The following is a 27,781-nucleotide window of genomic DNA, read 5'->3' as shown; positions in this document are numbered from 1 at the left end:
TCTCACTGGGGTGGTGACGACAAGCAGCTGTGAGCACCAAGAAGCACAGAGCCCCATGGGGGTGCGATGGCCATGTGGAGGAGACAGCATGGGGGTGCTTTGTGGGACTGTCCTGTGCCCATGAGCCTTCCCCTTTAGGGCTGCTGGGACATTACAGGTTTCTGTAGAGAACAGACACTTTCATTTAGGTGTGTACATGGCTTCATGTACAAAATATACACATAGAAGTAAACAAATAGACTCACAATTAAGTGATAGATACATACAGATATAACAGGGAAACATACAAATATATAGGTGTTCACACATGTTGGGTATAGACACGAACTTAGTTACATGTATGTACACATGCATGCACATATGTTGGCATCCACAGATATATACACTAGTACCTGCCATATATATATGTATGTATATATGTGTATATATGGAGATATATGTACTGTGCACAAAGACACACAGAGCTATGTATATTGCTACCCACGTGTGCAAGCACAGACACACATACCAGCATGTACACAACACATGGGTACACACATAGGTGTGTATGAAGACATACATGTGTCTACAGACACAGATATGTATGAAGAAAAACATTTGGGCATGTATACAGATAGATACCCCCTCAGGCGTGTTAATGTACACACAGTACACCAGCAAGGCCTTCATTCTGTCTCTCAGGAAAGCAAGCCTGCAGCACTGTAGTGGGGTCAGGGAGCTCCTATTGGGAAGCTTTCTCAGGAGCCTGGCTGTAGCCTGCCTGGCCACCTCTATTCAGAGTTTCTGCCCCTGGCTGTAGCTCTGGGGGAAGGAAATTTAGATGATGCTCTGGGTTTTCTCACTTAGTCCCATTCTATCCATGAGTTTACAGGACACAGGGGAACAGCATGGACAGAGAGTTCCAGAACGCAGAGAATGCAGGGCCTCCAGGCCCGAGCACCTTCCTCTTTAGTGGCAGGGAAGGGATAGCAGGGGGCTTGAGGGCTGCCCCTCCCATCATGTGATACCTACATGGACTTGATTAGGATCCATGCTAGGTGTAGAATTCAGGTAAAATTCACTTCCTGGACACACATTAAGTTCTAAATGACAGCAACGGGCTGAACGGTACACAGAGACCTGTCCTTGGATTCCATATGGGATCCAAGATACAGAGTGTTGTCATGAGCTGGTATGACACATGGCCTGTGCAGATTGCTGTTGTGAGGGGCTGCATGCAGGGGACAATGGCTTAGGCCACCTTGGATGCTGGCCACCGAAACACCCTTCCCCAGCACTCATTAATGTTTAGCCCAGACAGCACGTAGATTCAGACATACATGTTAAAGAAATGGTTAGACCATTCCAAAATGACTATGGCTTTCCCTATGGCATGGGTGACCAACTCCAGGGCCTTGTGCACCCTGAACTAACAGCCTGCCATCTCCTATGTCTCCAGCCCAAGGCAACTTTTTAAGAAAAGAGGAAATTTGGAGCTCAGTCTTCTTGGGCAAGGCAGATCTCTGCTTACCCTTGAAACTAGAGGTGAGCTGAGATGAATAGGAGACAATACACTGGTAACATGGGGGAAATGTAGAGATGTGGGGAATAAGGGTTGACGTAGCTTGGATGTAGGGTGCCCCATGGCTCATATATTGAAGGTTTGGTCCCAGTGTGGTGATGGACCTCAATGAGTTGGGGCTTAGTGGGAGCTTTGCAGGTCACTGGGGACATGCCTTTGGAAAGGATCAAAGACATTCTCTTGGGGCCCAGTGTGTTCTCACTATAGCTTAGGGGTAGAGGGCTGGCTCGGTGGTTAAGAGGGCTCCCTGCTCTTCTAGAGGATCTGAGTTTGGTTCTCAGCACCTACATCCAGGTGGCTCAAAACCAGTTGTAACCCCAGCTCCAGGGAATCCAATGGCCTTTTCTGCTTGTGCCTGCACACATGGCACATACTGGCATGTATTCACACAGAACACACACACACACACACACACACACACACACACACACACACACACACATGCACACACTCACATATGTACACAGATTCACACTTTTTAAAGTCTGTCTCTGACTCCTGTGTCTCCTGACTGCTTCCTGCTCTCCTGTCTGGTGAAATGGTCTCTCTTCACAGATGGTCCCACCGTTATAAGCACCCACTAGAAGATGATGCTGGCACCATGTCCTTGAACTCTGCAGAGCCAGAGTTAGGTAAACCTATTTTCTTTATCTGTAGCCTGGCTGCCTAGCATATTTCATCACAGTGACGAAACTACAGTAACCTAAACTGCAGTTAGTCCTTGATCGAGGGCACTGGTCACTACAGTGATGAGGATCGCAACCTTGCCATCTGAGATGTCACAGTGTCGTGTCTGAGAGGGACCACTGGGCATGGCCCTGACTCAGTGGAGGGGCCTAAGGCAGTTAGTTCACAGCTGATCTTGTGTCCCGTGCTTATGTTGCTTAACTTGAGGACCTCAAGGGTCAAAGGAGGGTCTTCGGGTCCACCCTCTGTATTCAGTGGCTTGGCCTGAGGGTTGGATAGCAGCCCTGTAACTTCTGGATTGGTTGGTTCTTTTCTAGAGCTAAGCTGCCCCGTGGGTGCCTCATGAGTCTGCTTTCCTCCTTGGAGTACTCAGGTCTTTTTTTTTTTTTTTTTTTTTTTTTTAAGCATATGTGCTCCCAAAGCAAGCACCTACTCAGGTACATTAAAGGATTTTCTTCTTGCAGACTGATGGATATTTACCCCGTAATCTCTTTTGCTTTTGACTAAGACTTAATATCAAAATGTGAGGCTGACAGGTCCCATGCAGAGAGAGGAAACATTACCGCGAAGATGTGCCTGGCTGTCCCTCTCTTCCCGTTTGGATTTCTCTGTGTTAGCGAGCCACGGTACACTGACTTCCGATCAAAAGAGCCACCTTCTATGCCTTTGGGAAAATAGCAGAGAGGCACTTAACCAACCAGAGACTTATCCAAATGAGTTCTTGTCTACCTCAGACATTCGGCAGCACCATAGCTATGGACATGTCCTCTGGTGAGGTTTCATACTGTGGCACACTTGGCAAGGAGTGCCCAGTGGTTGCACCCAGTGGTTGTCTGAATGCCTGTACCTCTTTTTTGTTTGTTTTTGTTTTTGTTTTTCAAGACAGGGTTTCTCTATGTAGCCTTGGCTGTCCTGGACTCACTTTGTAGACCAGGCTGGCCTCAAACTCACAGAGATCCACCTGCCTCTGCCTCCCGAGTGCTGGGATTAAAGGCATGTGTCGCCACCACCACTTGGCACCTGTACCTCTTTTAAGAGGCAGGGCCACTGAGAAAGGAGTCAGGGCCAGTAAGAAAGGATGAGGCCAAGAAAAGGGGTGGGGCCATGAACAGGAGGTGGGCCATCAGGAAAGGGAGAGATGGGGCCAGTGAGAAAGTAGGCAGGGCCAATGTTTTTAGGTCACTGGAAACTGAGTTTGCATCCTTCTCCTGTGGCCCTTGAAGAGGGCTTAGGACACTAGCTAGGGTCAGGGGCACATGCATCTTGTGCCATGTAATTTTATGACAGGACAATGGGCCCAAGGTGCTGCTGCTTTGATCCTCAGGGCAGAAGACTTTTAAGCCTGTGGCTGCTGAGTTGGGGGTGTTGGCCTCCATCCTTAACCAACTGTTTGTGTCTAGAAGAAGGGTTTAGTCAAAAAAACCTACACCTTCATGGCCCAGGTGGGAATCTTTCGACTGGAGAGTGAGGTCTCTCCAGACCCATATTCAGTGATGTGCTACACACTGGGCCTGTTCCCCTTCTCTTCTCTGCTCCCTTCCCTCCCTCCCCCTCCCCTCCCCTTCCCTCCCCTGCCCTTCCCTTCCCCTTCTCTGTCCCTCCTCCATCATGTGCTCCCAACCACCTCGATGTGCTACCTAAGTGCATGGGGGAAGGCCAGCTTGACCCTCTGTAATTGTAAGCCCAAATAAGCCTTCCTTTCTTTGAGTCGCTCAACAGGAATTTTCACAGTGATAGGAAAAGTAACTAGTGCATTTCTATGTGCTCAGGACTAAGCTGATGTCCTTGTCACCATGGAGACTTCAAGGTCTTCTAGTGACCTGATGTCCCATGATCTCTGTGGGACCATTTATACGGAAACCATGGATACATTAGCACCACCCGCACTGCCTGCCCTTGCTTAAAGCCACCATGCATTGGTCTGAGAGTGGCCATAGTGGCTCTTCTGGGTGTTCTTTGGAGACAGGGCCTAGGGCGGGTTCTATAGATTAGGGAAGAGTATACAGAGCCCACCTGGCTATTTCTCAGCAGGAAGGAAGCAGGAAGGAGAGCAGGTGGGCCTTACCTTGAGGGCTGGGTGAATACGTCCTCAGGAGACTGGGCATAGCCATTGCCTAGAAAGAAGAGAACATCCTTGGGCATTACACCCTGAGGTGTAATTCAAACTAATTTGGAACTGTCAAGGTCATCTGTTTTCCATTCTCTGCCAGTTGTCAGACTCTTAACAATACCGGAATGCATACTATCTTTAAATTATGCACCAGCGCCTATGTGGACGAGATGCAGGGAGCTGCCTGCTTTGGGTGGTGTGTTGGAAAGAGTACAGACAGAGCCTTGGATTCAAATTGCAGTGCTGTTTTGTGACTAGCACATGCTATGAACTCATCCCCTGTGAAGGCCAGCGCCACCCTTCGTAAAACACAGAGTCACGGCTGTAAATCTCGCTCCCTACGTTGTTTGCCACTCCCTCCTCCCTCCTTCTCAAGTGACCATCTCTCTACAACATGGTAAGAAATTCATTCTCTGTTTAGCCTTTTCAGGAGTGGAGAGACCAAATGGCCCAGTTGCCACAGAAAACTTTCCCAGTGTCTGGGACCCTCCGGTGTGTCTAGCACAAGCTCCCAGCAAGAGAGCTTGGAGCCTGTAGGCTGGGCTTTTGAAGACTCCCAGGACTCCTATGGATGTCAGGGACCCAGGGCCCAGTCAGGACTCTGCAGTTATTCTTACACATTTGACCTTGACCAGACACCCACTGCCTGAGCCTCAGTTCATGTGTCGATATCACAAGGTGTCACTGCTCACCTAACCAGGTTCTATAACACAGCTGAACAGCGGACAGAAAACAACAGCATTTGGAATTTGTTAGCTGATAGGCGGCTGGTCTTGCCCTATGGTTTCCCCTGGGTAGCTGGGCCAGGGTGGGCATGGCCTAGAGCAGACCTGGGGACAGCACCCCAATCCTGTTCCTAATATCCCTTAGACACATGGACCTTTTTCCCCGAGGGCCTGTCTTTCACTCACACCCCATCTGAGTGTCTTCTCTGTGCTGTTCTCTTCTTTGGGTCATTTCCCTGTACAGCGACTTCTGTGTGTTTTCACTCCCAGCAACCAGCAAGGGTGTCTCTCAGAGGACAGGCGACAGGCTACTATGCCTGAGCTGGGTGGAGAAGTATCTGGGAACACATATGGTTCTAGAAAGGCCCTTAACGAAGACTGGTGTGTGTGGAGGGATAAAAGGCCCAGTTATGTTGTCCCTGAGTAGGATAACTGGGGTGTGACATCCCTGTTCCCAGAGTTGCTTAAAGAACTGAGCCAGGGAACCTAGGTGTACTGAAAAGAAGTTCCTCATCTTTCTGGGCTCTGTGGGGTCTTCCTGTCGGGTGCTGCCACGACACACACGCCCCCATCTATATACCCTCTAGGCATTGTTGGCCTGTCCAGTCACCCTCAGCATCCTCCCCAGCACTTGCTCTTCTTCGGGAGTCACCTTGGAAGATGGTGGTACCTCGAGAACCTTGGCTTGGTCCTCAGAGTCTGTAGGTGGATCCTTTGGGATCCTGTCAAGTCTCTCAGTAACTCGAGGAAGAAAGATCTGGAGACCAAAGAAGAAATATGTGTTATTACCATCTCTTTGAACCATGATACCCGGATGCAAGTCAGGCAGGGGCTGGTGCAATGCAGGACAGTGGTCCCTGTAGAGACTGGTCAAGTATTCTGGGATAAAGCAACTGCCCCCCAGTCCCCCGCCGCCCGCCCCAATTACCATCTGGGGTTCTAGACAAAGCTGTGGACTTAAATTAAAATACACTTTCCAGTTGGCTTTCTGTTTCAGATACCAACAAACAGTTTCTTGCCATAGTATGAACTTAAGGTCACATGGGGCATACTTACATGTGAAAATCAGCTTTGTGTTTTTGTTCTTTGCTTTTGTTTCTATCTTACTAGGCAGTAAGGATTTAACCACTAACCCTACCTGGGGGCCCCTGATGACCATTCTTTATTTTTATTTTTTTTATTACTTTATTTTATTTTTTTATTTTTGTTTTTTTGAGACAGGTTTTCTCTGTGTAGCTTTGGCTGTCCTAGACTCACTTTGTAGACCAGGCTGGCCTTGAACTCACAGTGATCCGCCTGCCTTTGCCTCCCGAGTGCTGGGATTAAAGGCGTGCACCACCACGTCCGGCTCTGATGATCATCCTTCATTCTTCTACCCCATCCCCCTAGTGTCACTCTTTCTGAAGCCTCTGAGTAGACTTGGGGAAGGATGCTGGGTTTTGTTCACCACTGTAAGGCCAGGTCCAGTGGCACGAGCCTTTCTTTCAGTTGTTCTAGCCACACCCATCTCAAAATGGCACTATAACGAGTCCTCCAGCACCAGGGAAGGCTTGACCACTCAGGGCTGGGGGTCCATATAGGGAGCTTTATGTACGAGTGAGTGTGTATGCACGATGTGTGCAGGCATTGACACCTTGGGTGTCATTCTATTCATAGTTTATTTACTTACTTATTTATTGTTTTTTTGGGGTTTTGTTGTTTGTTTAGCTTTTTTGGTTTGTTCGTTTTTGAGACAGGGTGTCACTGTGTACCCCTGGCTGTCCTGGAACTCACTCTGTAGACCAGGCTGGCCTTGAACTCAGAAATCTGCCTGCCTCTGCCTCTTGAGTGCTGGGATTAAAAGTGAGCACCAGCACTGCCTGGCTATTGGTTGACTGATTGATTGATTGACTGAGATAGGGTCTCTTACTGCCCCAGAATTTGCCAAGTAGACTAGGGTGGCTGGCCAGCAAGCTCCAGGGCTCTGTCTTCCTGTCCCAGCCTCCTCAGCCCTGGGATTATAGTGTGCGCTAGCACCACCATGCCTGGTCCCCCCCGCCCCCATCTCTTTCTTTGTTTCTTTTCTATTTTTTTTTTTTTTTTACAAGCTCTGGGGATTGAACTCAGGCCTTTATGCTTGTGTATCAGGCACTTTATAGATTTCCTAGCTTCCCAGCTTATAAGGAGTTTTCCTCAGTTCAAAGTAATACATGACTAAAAGCTCCTGCAGGGTCTCCAGCTCACCAACTGGCTGTGGGTAACATGCTTAGCAGCATCAGGAAAATCAGCGTTTTTACCCCATAGGATTCTGGGAGTCCTGGGGGGCACTGTGGGATACTAAGGAGGTGCTGTGGGTTCCCGGGATGTCCTTGGGGGCACTGTGGGCTACTGAGGAGGTCCTGGGTGGGGTCACAAACTTGGTGTTCCATGCCTCCACGCTACTCACTGGGATGTTTGACTTTCTCCGAGGCTTTCCTGAGGGTTTCACTGTGAGTCCCGCCGCCCTCAGAGCCGCAATTCTGGACTCAATGTCTGAGACCTAGAAAAGAGAGGACAGATGACGGACATGACAGAAGACAGACAGGCAGATGTCACCCAGCATCCCATCTCAGATCATAGAGATCACCAGCTCAGAATTTCAACCACAGTCTGGTCCTGGGGTATCCTCACCTTTCCTGCCTGCTTGTCAGAGTTTCTCAGGATGTCTTGAGGTGCTGTGTACTTTCTGGAGAGGAAACTGGAAGGCTGGCCCCCTCTTGTAGGATGATGTGTATGCGGGGGTCAGCTCAGACCAATCCTGACCTGGCTACTCCCTCCTGCCACCATCACAGCCACCCTTGCCCTGTTGTCACCCCCTTGGCTACTCTTCCCACAGAAGCCAGAAGCAGTATCTAAATGTGGAAACCAAGCTAGTTGCTCCCTCCATTTCTTTTTTATCATGGAAGTATGGACTGAGCTCAGGGCATTGCCCTTGCTAAGCACAGGCTGCACCGTTGACCGACACTACTAATCTGAGTTTATTTCTCCTGGAACCTTCCTCTCTGTTTCCCTATTACTGGGTTTGCTTTTGGGGGTTTCAAAGCCAATCCACAAACTTACTAAGCTTGACACTACCCCCGGAGTCTTTGTATGTTCTGTTCTCTCTGTGTGGGACTCCTAGCAGTTCTCAACTTGTGGGTCACAGCACTCAAGGTTGAGAACCAAAGACTACACAACAGTAGCAACACTTACAGTCATGAGGCATTAATAAGAAATTCTATGGTTGGGGTTACCCATAAGGAACTGTATTAAAGGGTCTCAGTGTCACGAAGGTGGAGGACCACTGCCACAGAGCTTCAATGCTGGCTTCTCCCGGTGTCACTCCCACCACCCTCTCTAAGCAACCCTCTACCGTGGGTGCTCTGTGGGATAAGCCTCCACCTTACCCTCATAACTATTTCCTGGTGGAGTACTTTTGTTTGTTTTCTTGGACTCTTATGGGAAGAGACACATTCCCACAAAGAATCTAAGGCAGAAGTTTGGGGTCAGGTCTTCACAGCTGTTCCCTGTGTGACCTACCCATGCCAGCTACATGTTAGAAAGGAACTCTTGAAGAAAAGGCCTGGGCCTGCCTCATTCCTTGGCTGTGAGTGGTGGCTGGCCCATACCTCCCTTCCTTGGACACTGGCAACCATTTGCTATGAGGGTCAGGACACTGGGTTCAGACCTCTTTTCTTTTTCTTTTTAATTTTATTTAATTAATTAATTCAGATTACAGCCCAATTGTTATCCCATCCTTTGTATTCTCTCATTCCTCCCTCCCTCCCGCTTTCATCCTATTCCCCTTCCCTATGTCTGTGGCCGAGGGGGACCTCCTCCCCCACTGTATGGTCACAGCCTATCAAGTCTCATCTTGGTAGCCTGCTTATCCTTTCCTGAGTGCCTCAAGGCCTCCCCACCAAGGGGAAAGTGCAGACCTCTTTTCTTTACTGGATGCCAGCTGTCCCTGGAAAGCCTGTACATGCTGGCTTGCCCTGGGCCTGTATGCTGTTGCCATATCTCTCCCCTAAACCTCAGCTCTGCAGTCACTGTTCACGAGGACTCTCTGCCAAGTCCAGTCATTAGCCCTGCTGTCCTAGCTTCTCAGCTTGTGTCTAGGCTCGGCTCATAGGATGGGGACAACGACAATATGTGCTTTCCACTCCCCAAGTTGAGCAGGGAGTAGAGAGGTGGGAAGAACCCCCAAACTTCCACTCTGCCCCCATCCTGGCTGCCGGGAAGGCCTTTGTGAGCCTGTAGGTGGACTGTTGGGTTGTCATGCCTCTGACTGGGTCCCTTCACCAGGACACTGCCATCTTTTTGGAAATTCACACAGGGGGTGTGGACTACCTCACTCTCAGCTTGCTGAACTTCAGAGGCCGTCATGGCCACTCTGTCTTCCATCTCAGACAGCTCCTCGTCTGTGCTCTTTGTGTGCCGAGTAGGGGTCCCAGGACCCTGAGGGCTCCTTTCCCGTGTCTCCATGTGCCCGGTGTCTGTGCACACCTAGGGACAAGAAGGGTGACACTGACCATCCATGAAATAAAGCACAAGCTTCAGGGTCAATGTTGAGCTCCCGTGGCTGGTCCTTACCCTCTTTACCTGTGTGGTCTTATCAAGCCCCGTCCCCAAAGCCTGCAGCTAGTTAGCTGCCCTCCCTGCAAGAGTAGATGGACCTGGGATTGTCCCTCTTGCCCTGCCCTTTGCCTGGGACTGGAAGGGAGACCTTACCTCTGGGGACACCGCACGGAGGGTGTCTAGCTTGGCCTCATCTTCTGATGAGCTGCCGGGATCACTGATGTTGCTGGTGAGCTCCTGCAGCCTCCTCCGGAGTGTCTCCTCCTCCACATCGGCGCTGGGGTGTGGTTCCACAGCTGGTTCCTGACAGGGCCAGACAGTGGCTCAGAGGCAGCCTTGGGAGGAGCACCAGCCTCAGAGGACTCCAGCACCCATTGCTATTGAAGACCCACCCTTTGCCAGCCTTCCCCATCTTCAAAAATGTTTATGGGGTGAAACACGCATACAAGACTTATCACCTTCACTATTTTAAGGCCTATAGTTTCTCATCGGGAACCCAGCACTGCCGTCTCCCACGGCGCAGCGCGTTCCCCTCTTGCTAGTCTGAGACCCCATCCCCATGGGACACTCACGCCCCGTCATCACCCCGGTTCTCAGCATCTGTGGCTCTTCTTCCTGTCTCTGTGAATCTGTCCTTCCTTGGCCTCCTCATTTGGGCAGCATCACATGGTCTGTGGCTAGCTCCTTCCACTCAGTCTAAGTTTTCCAGGTTGACCCATGTTGTAGTACTGGGCGGAACATCGTTCTTTTTTTTAAGGATGACCCATCAGACCGCATGGTTTGAACAAGACAAGACATTGAGCTTTCTTCTTTTTTTTTTTCTTTTCTTTTGTTTTTGTTTTTGTTTTTTGTTTTTTTCAAGACAGGGTTTCTCTGTGTAGCCTTGACTGTCCTAGACTCACTTTGTAGACCAGGCTAGCCTCGAACTCACAGATAGCCACCTGCCTCTGCCTCCCGAGTGCTGGAATTAAAGGCATGTGCCACTATGCCTGGCTTGACACTGAGCTTTCTTTAGGGGGAGTACTCATAAGTAAAGGGCATTGGTTCTCTGAATTCTCCCTCTGTGAGACTGTGGTGTGCCACAACAGTGTTATCACAGCCCTAACTGGAAATTCTGTGTTCCCATGGGGTTTTGGGGTCTGTCCTGGACTCACATAACAATAGGAACCCTCATATTTTCCAGTTATTGCAAGTCCAGGGACAAGGTTGAGGTGTCACACTATATCTTCATGTCAGCTTTGTAACAGGGACTAATCCCTCAAAGGCCAACAGCAAAATTCAGACCATTGCTGACAGAAGAAAGAGAAGGTGGCAATGTGTGGTGACTCAGTGGCACCATCGTCATAGGTGAGTCATTTTTTTTTTTTAAGTTCAGATCAAGGGAAGCAGCCTTCATGGGAGCCCATCTCTTTGTCTTAGATGAGATTTTAAGGACCTAGAATATCTATTCGCTCCGGCTGGTTAAGAAAAAAGTCCAAGAAAGCCCACATGCATGTCTCAGGCTGGCTTTGAACGCCAGACCAGCTGCCATTTCTTTGCTGCCCGAAGCTACTCTCTGACATCATGGACTTTGGCCACAGGTCCTGTAAGTGAAATTATGACTTCAAGTGAAGTCAGATCATGAAGGGATGGAAAGGAACTGCTAAGAACGATGCGACCACTAGGGGCTGGCTGCTGCTCAGTTATCCCCAGGATGCATTTGACTTAGGCGTGGGGAAGGAGTGTGAGAGTCACAAGTTTCTTCAATGATGTTGTACAGGCTGGAGATGCTCGCCCAGCTTCAGCACCCTTGGTGTCTACATCTGGCTGAGGATTCACCTCCCAGCAGTGTATGGGACACCCACCTATACCGCATCACCTTCTTATTGGCCACGGATGGCTTCATGTGGGTGGGCAATGCAGGAGACCTTATCTACCCATCCTTGGAGCACTGTGCACCCACCAGCTGCAAGATCTCTGAGATGCTTGCCCTGAAGCTATTAGTTGGGACTTCAACTTCCTATAATGGAAGGCTGTGGGCTGATCTTGCATAGCCCAGGGTGTTACCTGCGCTGAGGGTGGCAGGACTGCATTCTCCAGATGGACCAGCTGGTGCTCCACAGCTGGCTTAAGCTTGTTCAACTCCGAGATCTGTAGCAGAGCAAGAAGAGGTAACAGTGCTGTGGTTAATCAAGGGTCCTCACTGTGACTCCCACCAGCACAGGTGTCCTCCTCATCTGAAGCCCCATGTCCAGCTAAGGCCACTACCTATGACATGGCCTCAGAGGTTAACTGTGAAACAACCCCTTTCTGACACCAAGGGTGCTGGAACCAAGAGAGAAGTGGTTGGGGGTGGGATGCCCACATAGGAGGGGTGAGAAACCTAACCGGACAAGGTGGCTGAAAGCAGTGACCGTGTCTGTCACTGGGCAGCTCCTGGTCACCTAATGCACAGGAAAATGCATTAAGCAGGACACGGTGACCAAAGTCATTAGGTAGCAAGAGCCCTGGGTCATTTGTGTCCCAAAGCACAACTTCTTAATTCTTTGAGTCACCGAAGTCTGAGTCAGCCAGTCTATTAGCTCCCAGACAGAGCCTGGAAAATCAATTCCTCTTTGCTCTGCTTTCTGGCTGGCAGCCTCTCGGTCCCACGTTATCTCATTTACCGCTCGTCTGGCCTGATGAAAGGGAAATGACACTTCCAGGGGTGGGAAGCTGCCATTCTTGTCAGGTAATTACAGAAGCACTGAATGAACACCACACACTGGAAATGTCAACGCAAGTGTCTTTGAGCCCTCTGCCCATGCTCTCCCTCTGTGGGCAGCCATGATTCGGGGTTCGTACGGCTTGCCCCATTTGGTGTTTGTTGCGGTGGCACTGATCAATATCCTCAGTAAAGTGCTCAGAGGCTTTGTCTACTCGCCCATGACATAGGTAGAGGCGTGGAGAGAGGAAATGCCAACGTCAACTCAGTGCCAATACTGTCCTTGTGAATCCTACATGGCGTGAAGGAGACCGGACGTCGCCAAGGAGGCTAGGATGCTGGTGCTGAAGAGGAAGGCAGAGGCTGGGAAGGGCCAGCAGAGTCACAGACAGGGCAGTTGCCTCAGTGGGTTCAGTGTCGCTTTCTGATGAGGCCTTGGCTGCAGTTAGGCCCTGTGGAGAAGTGGGGACCACCAGGCCACTGAGACACACACACACACACAAGGGACACAGCCAACTCCAGCCTCTGCCTGGTGTCTGGAGCCCCTGGTACTTTGCAGACAAGCCCACAACACAAAGGGTCTCCCGAGGGACCACAGTTTCAAGGAGGGCTGGGGTGTGCCCCCACGTTTGCCAAGATGGAGGCAAACACGGGAGGAAGACAAGCAGTCTCATTTTCACTGTGGAAAAGAAAAGACCTGGGTGTGGCATGGACACTGTATCCATCCTCACTTCAGAGGCTGAGGCAGGAGGATGGCAAGCTTAAGAGCAGCCTGAGCTACACAGGGAGAGCCTCCCTCACAGATCCAAGGGCTGGGGCTGTGTGTGACTCAGTTTTAGAGAGCATGCTTCAGGCCCTGGGTTTCATCTCCAGTTACATGTATGTAAACCATCATAGCAGGTTAAATAAGTCCAGTTCAGGCTCAGAAGTAAAATGTTACCATCCCCCGCAGGAAGGAGCAGACTGAATGTGGCCCAAACCTTGCTCGAACACAGAAATCTATCGCTTGCTCTTCTCTGGCTAAGACAATACAGATTGCAGGCCTGTCTTGTGAGGGGCTCTGCTTTCAATCTTGGTGAGCATATAATCAAAATTAGTTATAATTATGCATATTATCATAGAAGAACCAGGTGGTAACTATATCTTAAATTTCTTTTTAGAGACAGATTCTGGTTGTGAGCATTTGTTGCTGTTGTTGTTGTGAGTCTAGCCTTTAACAGATGAGCCATCTCTCCAGCCCTAGAGACAGATTCTGGTTACTGAGCCTTTGGTGGCTTTGAACTTGAGACTCTTCTACTGTCTCTCAAATCTCTTCTCTTTTCTTCTCTTCTCTTTTCCTTTCCTCCATCCCCCTTTATTTTGAGGAACTGCCATATTAAATAGTCAACTTTGTGTTATACAAATTCACTTCAGCAAAGCATATACGTTGACACACCCCTATGATACAGGCGATTTTATGTCTAGGGCCGAAAGTTTCAATTTCTCTAAAGTGACTTGGTGAGAAAGAAAGAAAGAAAGAAAGAAAGAAAGAAAGAAAGAAAGAAAAAAAAAAACCAATACACCCAGAGAAGCATGAAGACGCAGTTCTCTCACACCCATCACCTGAGTTCCAGGCACAGCCCGGGCCCTTCGCTTGGCATGCTGGGAGGCCACCCTGGGGCTCTGGAGACTGTCTTCATCAGAGGTGTCCACATCAGCCAGGTACTGTGAGGGGAGGTGTTTGCCCTGGACATCACCTATGCCTTTGGAGAAAAACGGGGTTTGAGTTACAGTGAAGAGTCAAGAACCGGAACAGGTTTGCCCCGGGCGAGGCGAAGCTGGCCATAGCCATGCTCCGTTAGGGGTCACAGACCCATGGATCACACACACACACACACACACACACACACACACGACTCCAGGAAAGAGGCCCCTGCCAGCCTGGATAGGGCAGATGTAAGATGATCCTAAAGTCTAAATTGAAAATACTGCCGTATTCTACACATGTGTAGGGCATGGGGCCCTGGGCAGCATTTCCACTAATGGAGGTGGTTTTCCAAACCCTCCACAGGCACTCCTATGGTCACTGCTGGCCGTTTTTCATTCATAGAGCTTTGTGGGTAAGAGTCCTCTGCAGAGTGGCTTGAATGAGCACTAGTGGGAGGTGACCCCACCATACTGTGTCCTCACCAACAATTACCCACCGCCTCTGATTGGCCCGTATGATACCTTGCACAAGAACAGAGAGACCAGGAAGGAGGTGACCGCCTCCAGAAAGTTCAGGGCACACTCTCTGCCCTGTGTCTGATGCTCAGCAGGTCCCACCCTGCATTATAAATCCTGTCTAGAAACTGCCTGTGTCACATTGTGCCCCTTCCAACACAGTGTGGGAGACCCTGTACCAAGAATACTACACTCCAAACCTAGCCCATACTCTGACCCCCTGTGAGTTGTATGTTGTTTTAAGATGCTAAGTTGCTCACATTTGTCGACAAATGTGACCATCTCATTGAGTTCCTAGAACTTTGAGTCCCTAGACATCCATGCTTGTCCTAGTGCAATGAGGGGCAGGGAAGCCATATGACCTGGTGGCACACCACAGCGTCATGTCCGTGCTCCATCAAAAGAAGAGCTGGCTAGACTCTGACACTCATTACTAACCATCTTCACTTTGATAGCCACGCCCCCTCCCTCCCTCCCCATCTAGGAGATGCTGTGTGAGAAAACAGTGGTTGCTGCTACCTGGGGTCCAATCTTGAAACCTCCAAAACACAAGGGCCTTTGCTTGGCATTGCTAGGTCTCTTCTGGCTTGCCTCTGCCACACGCTCGGGGGGTGATGGTGGTGGTGGTAGAGGTGAGGTAGGGGGGTATAAAGTCTTATCACTGGACAGGCTTATTTACTTATAGTTTTGGGAACAAGTGGAACCCCGACTCTATCCCCCAAGCCCCCAAGTCCCTAATCACTGCAAGGGACACGGGTTTACAGCCCCTAAAGACCAATAACGAGAAGGCAGGAGCAGACAGGTCTCTCTGAAGCAGCTGCACGGGCTGGTGGAAGGCGCACTGCTGTCGTGGTCTCGTTTGCTCTAATTAAATCAGTGCCTAATTTAACCGCTGAACTCAGCACACCAGCCCCATTGGGCACAGGAAGAGGCAACCTTGGGGACTTCACTTGGAAGCTGAACAGTCTGATATAATTTATGGAGCCAGTTTCTTTCTCTTGCTCCTTGTCTCCTGAAGGGCCTGCTCTGCTGATCTCCCAGTGTGTGGCTTTGACCTAGGGGGAGGGGCAGGGGATGTGTTGTAGACATTTTGAGAGAATTAACAGGTCTCTACCCTATACCAGTGGCAGTGGACTGGGGACCGCCTACCTCCTTTTCCTGATATTTCTAGGTATCACAGGAAGCACTGATTCCAGGGAGGAAGAGGTCTGTGAGGTTTGCTGAAGGACAGTCACACTGAAAGAATTAGTCTGTCTGTCTATGTAAAGGACAGGGAGGGGCTGTCTTCTCTGGGACGCCTCCTCCCTACCCAGTGTCCCTCTGAAGGAGGCTAGCTATAGTTCTACCTACCAGGCATGGTTGTGGTCCCCAGGGTCTTCTTGCCAGATGCTCCGGGCGGGTCCAGTTCAGCATGAGCATCCTCTCCAGAGGGTAAAGGGTTATATAGGTGCTCTTCTGGACCAGGGTGATACCCCACAGCCCCTACACCAGTCTCCTCCAGGCCCTCGGGCTCCAGAGAGGTGGTTTCCTCTGAGTAAGGCTCACCTGAGAGGGACTGAGCACATGGGTCGTCAGCTTTGGCTGCTCCAATGCTACTGACTGAACACTAGGCAGCCATCTGCTGTCCCTATGCTAATCATCTCTGTCTTCCAACACCTGCCAAGAGCATTTACTGCCCATCTGCTTCATGTCTGTGACACTGGGGTTCTCTGGGACACTGTGCACAGGCATCATGCAGGAGGCAGGAAATATTTCTGATCAGTCACAGGCCCAGGCTCACTCAGGCTGAAGCCTTGAAGACACTCCTGTGAAGATTTTTTTTTTTTTTTTTTTACTTCTTTCTTGGGAGAGAGGACATGGCTCCTGTGTCTACTTTAGCAATCCCTGATGGTCAGAGGTCAAAGGATGGAGGTGAAGTTTCCTGAGTAGCCTGCCCTTGGGCTGAGGGGTCTGTATGGTGCTACCATCCCCAAGGGATCTTGATATTGAGGGTTCCTGGAGGCCACAGTCCTGGCATCTCTAGTCTGACCTTGGCTGGCACAGCATGAGTTCTAGGGGGGTGGGGAGGGTTAGAGTAGCAGGGCCTATACACCACAGTCTCCTTAGGAGCTGGGCCCTGTGGCCCCTGCTCTCTGTCCTCTCCTTCCACAGGGGTCAGAAGGCCCACCCCTACCTAGCTCAGACCAGCAGTGCCTGAGAACAACAGCTGTTGGAAGGTTCCCAACAAAATGACCTGCCACGGCCCTTGTGCTCACAACTGTTTTTTACTGCCTGTCAGAGTGTCTTGTGCATGCCGGAGGACATTTTGAGACTCTCATCTCAAAATCAACCCTGGAAGTCAGAAATGATGGGATTAAGGTTTGAAAGAATTTCCAGTTATGGAGGTCACATGGCTAAGGAGCAGCATGCAGTAAGAGGCAGCATTTTCACTCGTGAGAGAGGCCCTGCTAAGGCACAGGCACTGTTCAGTGCTGGGTCCTGACGGGCTTCTTGGTGGATGTCGCTGTCCATCCTGCCCTCCCGAGTCCTTATTTCAGGCTGAACACCAGTTGTCATATTCCAGGCTCCTAACTCACTGGCCTGGCCTTAGGTTCCTCCCCACCCTGACCTCTCCAACGTAGAGATGCTGGCCTTGGTAAGATATGAAGTTTCTGAATCCTATGTTCTCACTCCCTGTCCCTAATTGTCCCCTTGTCAAGAGCCAGATGTGAATACTTGACTATATGACACCGTGTCCCCAAGTGCAACCCCAACTGAGCCCAAACACCTGTCCTTCAGCTCAGGTTCCTAAGAGGGGTGGGGTGGGGGATGGGCAGACCCCAGAGTGCACTGACCTGCAGGCTGTGTGCAGACTCAGGGACAGAGGACAGGTCCAGGGTATGGCTGCAAGGCTGCAGGGAGTGTTCTGAGTCTCCCTCAAAGTCCACATCATGGAAGGAGAGCAGGCGCTTTTTCTTTTCAGGTGTAAGCAAGACTGATCAGACCCCAGCCCTGCACTCAGCTCAGCAACCCCCCCCCCCCCGCCGGACAGTGGGCAGCCTCCCCTGGGGACACCCACCTTTAGGTAGAAGCTGACCCAAAGGAACCCTGAGGTGGCAATGGGGCCCAGGAGCCTACAGTGTCTACCCCAACAGAAGTGACATTGTACCCAGGGGCCTAGCTGAGCTATAGGGATAGAGTGTGGGTTCTTGGCTTGTCAGTTGCTGCCGAGCGTGGGAGCTGCTCAGGGCTTGAAGGCTCCACACACAGAGACTGTAGCTATACGTAGCTCACTGACTATGGGGTGGAGGTAGGTGACCACTCCATTTTTTTTTTTTTTAGATATATTAGCACTTCTTTACACCCCTCTCCCCCCACCCTAAATGTATGTTTTATTGTGGAATGTTCTAGACTTTAGCTGGGTTGTACTCTGTGAGCTCAGCAAATGTGTGACCCGGATCTTGTGAGAGAGATGACTGAGTGTTCTTGGCTCACACAGCTCAGATCTGATTCTACAGCCCTTGTCACCTTCAAAGGGTTCAAGGCCAAAGTCACACTCTTCCACCTACTTCCTCCTCCTCCCTCTGACTCACCATTGTCATCCTATCCTAAAGCAGGGCACTGCAGGGTCTGTCACCACCACCGAAAACAATTTTAAAGATAAATGAGAGGAGAAACAACCACGTATAAAGACGAGTCTCATAATCTGAAAGGGGCAAGGGCCACTTCCCCGTAGCTCCCTTGAGCCATCTGTATACAAGTGTGCCCTCTCCCACACTCTGTCACAGCGCCTGGGTGCCCTGGAACACCTGTCAGTCAGGACAGGCCTTGCAGTGGGATTTGTTCATCTCAACCTTCTGAAGTGAACGCTGGGTTCCCATGATTAGGAGGGAGGGGCTAAGGAAGGAGGGAGGGGCTTAGGAAGGAGGGAGCCCCATGCTCAGGGATGTGGAGTGACTGTGGACACAGAGGTTCCCAGATGGGTATGGGATGGGAGCAGGGATGAATTGCAGGTCCTGAGCTATAAGAAGCTGGGAAAGGTATAAGGTAGCGGGGAGGGATGAGGATGGACAGGAGACCTATGGGATCTAGGGAGAGGCGGTGCCTAGGGAAGACTTACTTTGCTGTTGAGGGCCTGGGCCTGGGCCTCCGTGTTCGGGTCCCCATCCTCATCCGTCTGCTCACTGTCTCCACTCCTTTCTCCCAAGCTTGGTTCAGATCCACCTGCAATACACAGGTGCATGACTCCACCCACGGAGGGCCAGAATGGGAGACCACTTAATTGCCTCTCGGTTCATTTTTCCATCCACCTGCCAACTATCCCCCCCTCGTGGTGGTTTGAATGAGAATGGGCCCCCCCATAAGCTCATATATTTATACTTGGTCCCCAGTTGGTGGAATTGTTTGTGAAGGATTAGGAGGTGTGGCCTTCATGGAGGTGTGTCACTGGGGTTGGGCTTTGAGGTTTCAAAAGGTCTGGGCCATTCTTCGTTTCTCTCTCTCTGCCTCTTGGTTGTGACTCAAGATGTATGCTCTCAGCTGCTGTTCTAGCACCAGGCCTGCCTGCTTGCCTACTGCCCTGGTGGTCATGGACTCTAACCCTCTGAAGCTGTGAGCTCCAAATAAACTCTTCTCAGTATAGAAAAGGAACTAAGGCACCCCCTCCTTCCCTCTCTTCTTCCTTTCTTCTATTTACATATCCATTTAGATAAGCACCTGGTTACCACCATATGTCCACCCATCTTTCTTTCCTTTTCCTCTGTCTACCCACTGGCTCTAGTTTCTCAGGATGTGCCCTCGTTCACAGTGGCCTTGGTCACTTTACAAACATTTTCTTTTTGTTTTTTGTTTTTAGAAACAGGGTCTCTCTGTGTAGCCTTGGCTGTCCTGGACTCACTTTGTAGACCAGGCTGGCCTCGAACTCACAGCGATCCACCAACCTTTGCCTTCCAAGTGCTAGGATAAAAGGCGTGCGCCACCACACCCGGCTTACAAACATTTTCATTTTTCATCCTGCCTGTGGCTCTGCCGCCTATGAACAATCACTTGAGGGAAGTGCTTGAGGGACAGAGGGAACCTGCTTCCTGATCTTGTACTGCTGGGCTGCTGGGCCATGGGCCTGGGAGGCTCTCAGCTTGAATTTCTCCTTCCCCCTGCCACCCTTGCCTGCTCAGGCTCAGTGTGAGCCTGCAGAGAGCAAGGTGGGAAGTGGTGCATTGCAGGGAGGCAGAACAGGAGGGGTCTGTGTCATCAGAAGCAAGCAAACATGCAGGCTTTGGAGGCATCAGCTGACTTTCTGAGCTGACATCAAAAGCTAAGCACCCCCACACCCCCGTTTCAGATATGGCTTTGAACTTCTCTCTCCACTGAAGGCACAGGTCCCAGCCACACTAGTCACCTGCCTGATTAATCATGTCACACAAGTCCAAAGGGTTGTCCATGTTTCCACCACAGAGCAGGGATGTCCTAACCTCATTTGACTGGGAGAAAAAGAAAAAAAAGAAAAAACAAACAAAACAAAACAAAAATGGAAGACAGCTGATGACCCCACTATTGACAGGAAGTAAATGCTGCTGTCTGCCAGGAAAACCTGCATGCAAATATAGGGCTTTGGTAAGGAAGGCGTGGCTGGGTACCTAGCAACAGGTAAGCATCATTTCCATTCTCACACCGAGACTGCTCCCCAGGTTGAGGCTATGGGGGGGCCTGGAAACACTCTGAAGGTGTACAGTGTGACCCCATGCCCAGGCTGGGTCAGTTCTCAGAACAGCAACTTTGCTCTTTAAGTTTTTTTGGTGTTTTTGTTTTCCTTTTTCTTTTAAGAAAGTCCCCTCCAGGAGGCTGGCGCCATGGCTCAGCCATTCTCACGCGACGACGATCTGAGTTCAGTTCCCAAACCCACATTCGGTGGTGGTGCTGGGTTCAAAGGTACCTGTGACTCCAGCTCCATTGCTCTAATGCTCTCGCTGAACATCCGTGGGCCTGCACTCACGTGTACATCTCCACCGCCCCATGAGTAATTAAAACAAAATCTTAAAAAGAGTAAAAATGAAGGAAGTGCCCTCTCCTTCCGCGCATGGATCTTGTGCGGCTGGATCTAGTCTTGACAGCTGTGTGTACAGGAGGAGCCCAGCAGGGAAGAATAAAGCCTAGGGGTTAAGGAGCTGAGACCCGCCTCCGCTGGGGTGCTCGCTCACTCAGAGTCCCTGCTAAGCGTTGGTTTTTTGTTATTGTTGTTAACCCACAGCGCCCCCTGCTGGCCATTATGTTGGCAGGTTATTGCCGCCAGGACCGGTTATTTCCCATAGCTCTCAAGAGGGCTGCTTCTAAATGACAAACTCAGGCGAAAACATGGTGTAAAATTTTACGGAAAGAAAAACAACAACAACAACAACAACCAACCAAACAAACAAGCAAAACAAACCCACAGAAAAACAATGACTTCAAATATTGGGGATGTGTACAGCAAGCTGGAACCCTAGGAGGCTGGGACATGACAGAAGGCTCCAGAAGCCTGCTTCTCACACAGATGCCAACGGACCACACTGCACCCCGGATCTTCAACGTTAAAGCATTCCCGGAACATCCTCCATGCCAGCTCTCCCCTTACCTCCACCCTGCAGCCGCCCACAGAGAGACCGGATCACTTTGGCACTCCCAAAACGCTTGAAGCGAGCTCTCACGTGCTGGTAGTACCACTCCAAGGAGCCAATCTTCACAACTCTGTGTGGAGAGGAGCCTGAGGCAGCGTCTTCCCCATTCCCCAGCCAGCCCAACCGAAGGGACCACGAGGCTTAGACACCTCACCTGGCCAAGTGACAGGGGTCGCAGAGCCAGCCTTGCTCTTCGGGGTGGACGTGGCTGCAGCTTTTGCAGACAAAGAGGCTGCACTCTAGACATTGCCTTCGGCTGTTGACGAGGATCCGGTAGGGCTGCAGGCAGCGGGCACAGTGGGTCTCATTCAGATGGGCTGTATCTGACAGCAGCTCCCTCTTGGAACTTTCCTTTTGAATCTTGCCCTTCAGCTCCCTTGGGAAAATGAGGGAACAAGAAGCAGGGAGACAGCTTGTTTCTACAACAGGTGTGTGAGTGCAGGCCGTGTGAATACACACAGAGGGGCACTTCCGTATGCTGAGTTGAAGAAAGGGAGCGCTGAGGCCTCCTGACCATTGGCTAGGTCGCCATCTTGCCCTCTTCCTGGAGGGGACAAATAAGCTGAGCTTAATCATATATGATTTTGGTAGGCTACAGTCTGAAAGCTATGATTTCCACAGGAATGACACTTCCTTTAAGCATTTCTGTGGCATTTATGATTGAACCTTGTGTCCTCACTTGTGGGTATCAGGATCCTGAGGGCCAGGCCAGCTGACATTTCCTCAGCAAGTGGTTTTGGGTGTCTTCCAGCAGGCACCAAGCTGAGGCCCAGGACTGTTCCTGCAGAGCCTGACTTAGGTGCTAGGCTTGGAGTGTCTCCAGATAGGAGTCACCGTGCACCCGGAAGTCCCAGAAGAAACCTGTTTGGAGAGACTATTGGGTTTGAAAAAACACAGCTTCCTGGTGAGCCTGCCAAAGGGAGCCAAGCACAACCAGCTGCAACTGACGGAAAACGTACCCCAGATCCCAGTGAACATCCGTACTTTGTTCTAACTTTCGCCAAATATCTGCCAAATGTAAATTTTAAAAAAATTACTTATTTTTTTAGTTTTAGATGGGATAATAGCAGTCTGTCCTTAATGATAAAAAATTAGCAAAACACTGGACCCACTGTCTCCTGAGGATTTTCAAACTTCCTGCCTTGTTGGAGTTCTGTTTCACAATGCTGTGAAACAATGTTTCACAATGCTGTGAAAGTGTAAGCCGAATTAACCCTTTCCTCCCAAGTTTCTTTTGTCATGTGTTTCATCAAGCAATAGTCACCCTAACTAAGACAAGTTGGTACTAGGAGTAAGGTATTGCATTGCTGTGACAGACCTGACCTTGTTCCGAGGAAGACTATGGAAGGGCTTTGGAACTAGAAGCCATGAAGTGTTGAGAGCTCAGTGAACTGTTCTGTAGGAGCTTGAAAGATAAGACTGTGGAAGGGACTGCAGAAAATGGTGGCCTGGCTTGTGAAGTTTCAGAGGGAAGTTCAAAGGCTATAAGGGGCAAGGGACATTTGTTATCTTTTTTTTTTTTTTAAAGTTTTTATTTTTAATAGTTTATTTATTTGCATTGGTGTTTTAGCTGCATATATGTCTGTGAGATGTGGTCAGATCCTCTGGAATTGGAGTTAAGATAGTTGTGAGCTGCTATGTGGGTGCCGGGAATTGAACTCGGGACCTCTGAAAGAGCAGCCAGTGTTCTTAATCACTCAGCCATCTCTCCGGCCCCGACATTTGTTATCTTGAATTAACATGCTGCGGTTCGGGTTAGCTGGAGCTGAAGAATCAGCTACGGTGAACTAGACACCGGAACTACTGAAGGGCAACCTTTGCTTTGCTGGGATAATTGATGCTGCTCAGCTGGAGCGGATAAGGTAGAGGCGATTGAGAAGAGACCAGCATTTGTTGAAGCAAAATATTCTGGGAAGTGTATCCTCAGAATTAGCACACAAAAGCTGTGCTCCAGCGGCAGCTGATGTTTTACCTTGCACTGGCAGCTGACCTTGGTAGTAGTGGAAGAGTCATCCAGGTGGTATTGGTGTTGAAGGCATGAAGGGGCCATGGAAAGCTTGGTACTGTGAGAGGCTAGGGAAGGCCATTGGTGAAGGAGCAACTTCAGGAGCAGCTGAGGGCCCAGGATGGAAGGGATCATGCAAAGAAGTTGAGGCCTGGCACCAAGAAGCAGCTATTGGCGAAAGTGCAGCCCAGTTGCAGCGGAAAGCCCAGCATCCCAGTTGCAATGGGGTGACCACCAAGGACTGCAGCAGCAGAGGAGCCATCCAGAGCCCAGAAGACAAGCCGTGTGTGTGCTGCAGAATGCGGCGCTGTAAAAATGACCTCTTGGAGGACCCAGAAGATCATGAGGGAATCCCAGATAAGTGAACATTGAGTTATTTACACCTTTCAGAGTTTAGTTTTGCTTTGTTCAGATTGTGACTGTGCCCTGGTTCTTTCCCTCTTGAAAGGGATCTATAGTTAAGAGACTTTAAAAGACTGGATCTTAAAAAAGATTGGCTATTTTAAAGACACTAGTTTTTTTTTTTTTTTTTTTTTTTGACACTAGTTTTTTTTAAGCGTTTGAATTTTTAAAGATTGTGGGACTTTAAAAGTTTCAGAATGTTTATACTGTAATGTTGATATTAATGTGTAATCTTGGGGAAGAACAAAAAAGAGGAAAGGTTACAGCTTAACAATGTTGTGTTTGTCAAGTTGACAAAGGTTAATTGTGCTGGCTAGTTTTATGTCAACTTGACACAAGCTATAGTGTTATCTGAAAGGAGGGAACCCTAAGACTCATGTGACGCTTTGAAAACCAAGAAAATGTGGGCGAGCAGTAGGCAGAAACTTGGAGCAATATTGTTATCCATTCATAGCACAGTGTGGATAAAGCCACACGCATAAGACACCTTGCCTTGAACAGAGCCACAGAGGAAGGGCCAGCCTCCTCAGGGAAACTATGGGCCACTTCTCTCCCTGGACACCCCCTAATCTCCCTTCTAATGGGAATTAGAGTCCTGGCGGACAGCACACCAGAAAGGAAGCACATGGCAACCAGAATGTGAAGAGAGCCTGGCTTGGGGGAGGGGCTGGAAACAGATGTATTTCAGGTGTTGAATTAGCTGGGTACTAGGAAGAGAGGACCAAGGAGACGCAGGGCTATGTGGTCAGGAGATACCTTCCAGCTGCTGGGCACATCACCTGAGCTGGAGCATCATCTGGGGGCACGTGTAAAGGGAATCCCCTCACTCTAGAGATTTTTGAGTCACTGCTGATTTCCAAGTTACTCGCTCTCTCCCGGGATGCCAGGGGGAGTGATGAGATGATGGAGAGGAGAGGGAAGATGAAGGCAACCCACAGGGAGCAAGCCTGCAGTGGAGGAGGAGCCGATGCTGGGGAGTAGAGACAGATCAGGACAGTAGAACGTGGATCCTGTGTGTCTCTACAGCATGGGCAGTGAGAGTCAGGCTGGTGGACTCTGTCGGGAGGGGAGGGACAGGAAGGGGAAGGGAGGAGGAGCCTGCTCTCAAGGAGGCTTAGTGTCTCTGGGGAGAGGATGGGAATGAAGTAAAGAACACCTTCTCAGACAGGGAGGACCGAGGAGGGAGGAGTCAGGAGTCAGATCTATGGGCTGAGATAGGCAGAACGCAGGCAAGAAGAGACAACGATGTGAAGAGTAAAAGGAGAAGCACGGAGGGTGTGTGGGGGTGCGAGGTCTACCCTGTAGCCACACCTGAGGACATGCCTTTTTGGGGCCACAGCTACGGGCCCAACAGTGGGAGGGGAGGGAGGTCCTCCACCTGCTAGTATTTGTGTCCGGATGTTAGGGTGATGGGTTCTGGTATCCCCGTGGTCCTTAGAGCACACCCATCAGGCAGATGTGAGGTACTGAGCAGCCAAGGTGCTGACTAGGAAAGATGCAGGGCTGGTGTGGGAAGCTGCAGTATGTGGGTACCTGGCTGAGAGCTTCATGGTAGACACTGTCCACATCCCATCACCCAGCCAGTGGACCGTGTATGGGTGTCTAAGGTTGTCTGTGTACCACGTGCATGCCTGGGTGCCCATAGAGTCCAGAAGAGGGCATTGGATCCCCTGGAACTGGACTTACAGATGGTGGTGAGCCATCACATAGGTGTTGGGAATGAAATCCAGTTCATCTGCAAGAGCAACAAGGGCTCTCAAACTGCTCAGCCACCTCTCCAGCCCCTTTGGGTGAGTTTTAAATGAGCCTGCCTGTCCTCCCGTGTCTCATACTGACAGGTCTTTCTCGGGTTATCTCAGGAATTCCTGTGTATTTGCAGAGATCTAAACTCCACACTACCACCTATTTGCCTTTCTGGGAAGGTTAGCAGGTCTAATATTTGACTAGTGGGCTGCACCCTTTGGACAGGATGTGTCATTTAAGCATACTTCAGTTACTCCCTTCCCAGGGACCTGAGTCACTGAGGCTGGTGATGCATCAGCTGGCTGCACAGGACCATCCGGGCATTTTCACCACAGCCTCAGCTGACCATTGGACCATACCCATGGAGGAGGAGACAACAGGAGAACTTTAAATATTTAGAGCCTGAAGCAAGGCTGGAGTGCAGGCTCTCATTCTGGCTGCGGTTTCCGTCTTTGTACATAGTACCAGGCCACTCAGGTCCAGGAAAGGGGTGTCCCGGGAGGGAGGGGCTAACAGGTGGAGACTTAACTGGGTGTTTCTCCAAGGTTTGCTTTGGCAATACTCTGTTTGTATAGCATAAAAATGATATGTGATTACATTTTCTGTACTTTTTAAAGCTTTTTAAAGACCCATGATACATGTAAATATGGGATGTATGGAAGATAAGAGACGCTTCTCTGGAATTCTCTCTCCATTTAAGAAAATGGGACAAGGGAACCTTAATGTGAAGGTCAGAGGGATATAGCCAGGAAACTGATTGTGGAAGGTGGCGGGATTAAGCATATATCTCCTACAACCAGCTCCAAAAGGGAGGGAGGGAGGGAGAGAGAGAGAGAGAGACAGAGAGAGACAGAGAGACAGAGAGAGAGAGACAGAGACAGAGACAGAGAGAGAGAGAGCGCGTGCAGTGTGGGGTGTATATGTGGAGTGTGTATGTGTGTGGGGTACGTGTATATGTGGAGTGTGTGTGTGGCATGTGTACATGTGGAGTGTGTATGTGTGTGTCTAAGAAAACAGAAAACCGAGCTGGGCATCCTATAATCCCAGTACTGGGAAGCCTGAAGCAGAAGTATCCTAAGTTTGAGGCTAGCCTGAGCTACATGTTGAGACCATCAGAAGTAAAAGAAGGGTGAGAAAGAGCAGGAGGAATGGAAAAGGAAGGGGAGGGAGGGAGGGAGGAAGAAGGAAGGAAGGAGGAGGGGGAGAAAGGGGAAAACCAGTCACCAGATGCAATGGCTAGGACTTATTTGAAGAGAGGAACCTCTTATAACACTCTCTCCTCCCAGCTTTGGAAACTGGGGTCAGATGAGCCATGTCCTCAATTCCAAGACCTGGACTGCCAATCCCTAGATCCTAGAGGTCTGCTCTTACCCCTTGCTCTTCGTTCCCTTCCTTTGTTTCTGTTCAGTCTTTGCTCAGGGTTTCCTCATGCCTCCATTTGCTGACCCAACCCACAAAAAGACACAAAGGAAAGAGAATAGGCACCAGGCAGACCAGTTACCTTCCCTTGTGGGAAGAGGCAGAAGTGAGGCACAAGCTAAATTTTGGCTCAGGTGGTGGGGAGAGTGAGGTACACACCCAGGAAGAGGAGTGCCCCCTCACATCACTGAACAGAAGGGAAACCCAGCCTCTCTCTCCCCGAATCTCTTCAGAGTTGTACCACAAGTCCTGCATGCATCATGGGTTCCTTTTCTCTCTTCAAAGTAGGGCCTCAGGACCAAGTGGCTTATAAGACAGCACCCAGAAGTAAAGTCAAGTTCAAAGGAGCTTTTCAAAGGCCACAGAAAGCCTCATTTTCATAACAAGAAACTCAAAGCTTGAAAAAGGAGCCAGTTCTCAATCATGGCTTCCCATCCACCCACTCTATTCACTCCGGGTGTACCTCTAGCTTTGTCACCTGAGGTCACAACTACTTGGGACCTCAGAGGGCCTGCCCGCCATGACTCAGCCAGACACTTACTCAAGTCTTTCTTCTTCTCGTCTCCTGAGGTCGAAGTCTCTCTGAACCACAGCCAACACGTGTTTAGCCTCCTCATCTGTGAGCTTGGAAAGGTCAAGCTTTTTCCCCATCTCTGCACCTCATCCAGGCCACACCTGGAAAGTCACAGACAGGGTCACAAGCAATCAACTCCAGGAAGCCCTGGGGCACCAAATAAGTCACAGAGTATGAGGCAGATCAGAGAAACACCCGTGGATGTGCACTGGGCCAAATAAATGGCCTTTTAAAGAGATGAACGCTATCTGGGCACTAGGGCCATGTAATACATTTTGCACAGTTAAATGGATGAAAGTAGGTAGATGAGGTATGAGGGAATTAGTCCTCACCCCTGGGAAATGCATATGGCTGCCCCTAGTCTTTCTACTGTGAGGTGAGTGCCAAGGGTTCCTTATTACTTTTGCTCAGAAGAGAGGAGACTGCTCTAAGTCCAGTTCAGCTCTGAGCCCCTAGGGACATT

The 27,781-nt window shown here is 50.0% G+C and overlaps 1 protein-coding gene across 1 annotated transcript; it reads right to left on the bottom strand.

Moving 5' to 3' along the window:
• Positions 1-84: 84 nt before the first annotated feature.
• Mlph (melanophilin) lies at positions 85-27,418 on the bottom strand. The gene is made up of 15 exons (XM_051154324.1): positions 27,286-27,418; positions 21,330-21,551; positions 21,133-21,245; positions 18,643-18,746; positions 17,378-17,497; positions 15,894-16,098; positions 13,944-14,083; positions 11,705-11,788; positions 9,812-9,961; positions 9,431-9,586; positions 7,509-7,601; positions 5,754-5,840; positions 4,314-4,362; positions 2,812-2,912; positions 85-161 (listed from the first exon to the last, which is right to left on the bottom strand). Exons 1-15 carry the CDS (start codon positions 27,393-27,395, stop codon positions 135-137), a joined length of 1,761 nt encoding a protein of 586 aa, XP_051010281.1. The 5' UTR covers positions 27,396-27,418; the 3' UTR covers positions 85-134.
• Between the last annotated feature and the right edge of the window lie 363 nt (positions 27,419-27,781).

This window comes from Acomys russatus, chromosome 12 (genome assembly GCF_903995435.1).
Source record: "Acomys russatus chromosome 12, mAcoRus1.1, whole genome shotgun sequence".
NCBI classification, from domain to species: domain Eukaryota; kingdom Metazoa; phylum Chordata; class Mammalia; order Rodentia; family Muridae; genus Acomys; species Acomys russatus.
This window is presented reverse-complemented; position numbering and strand designations above follow the sequence as displayed.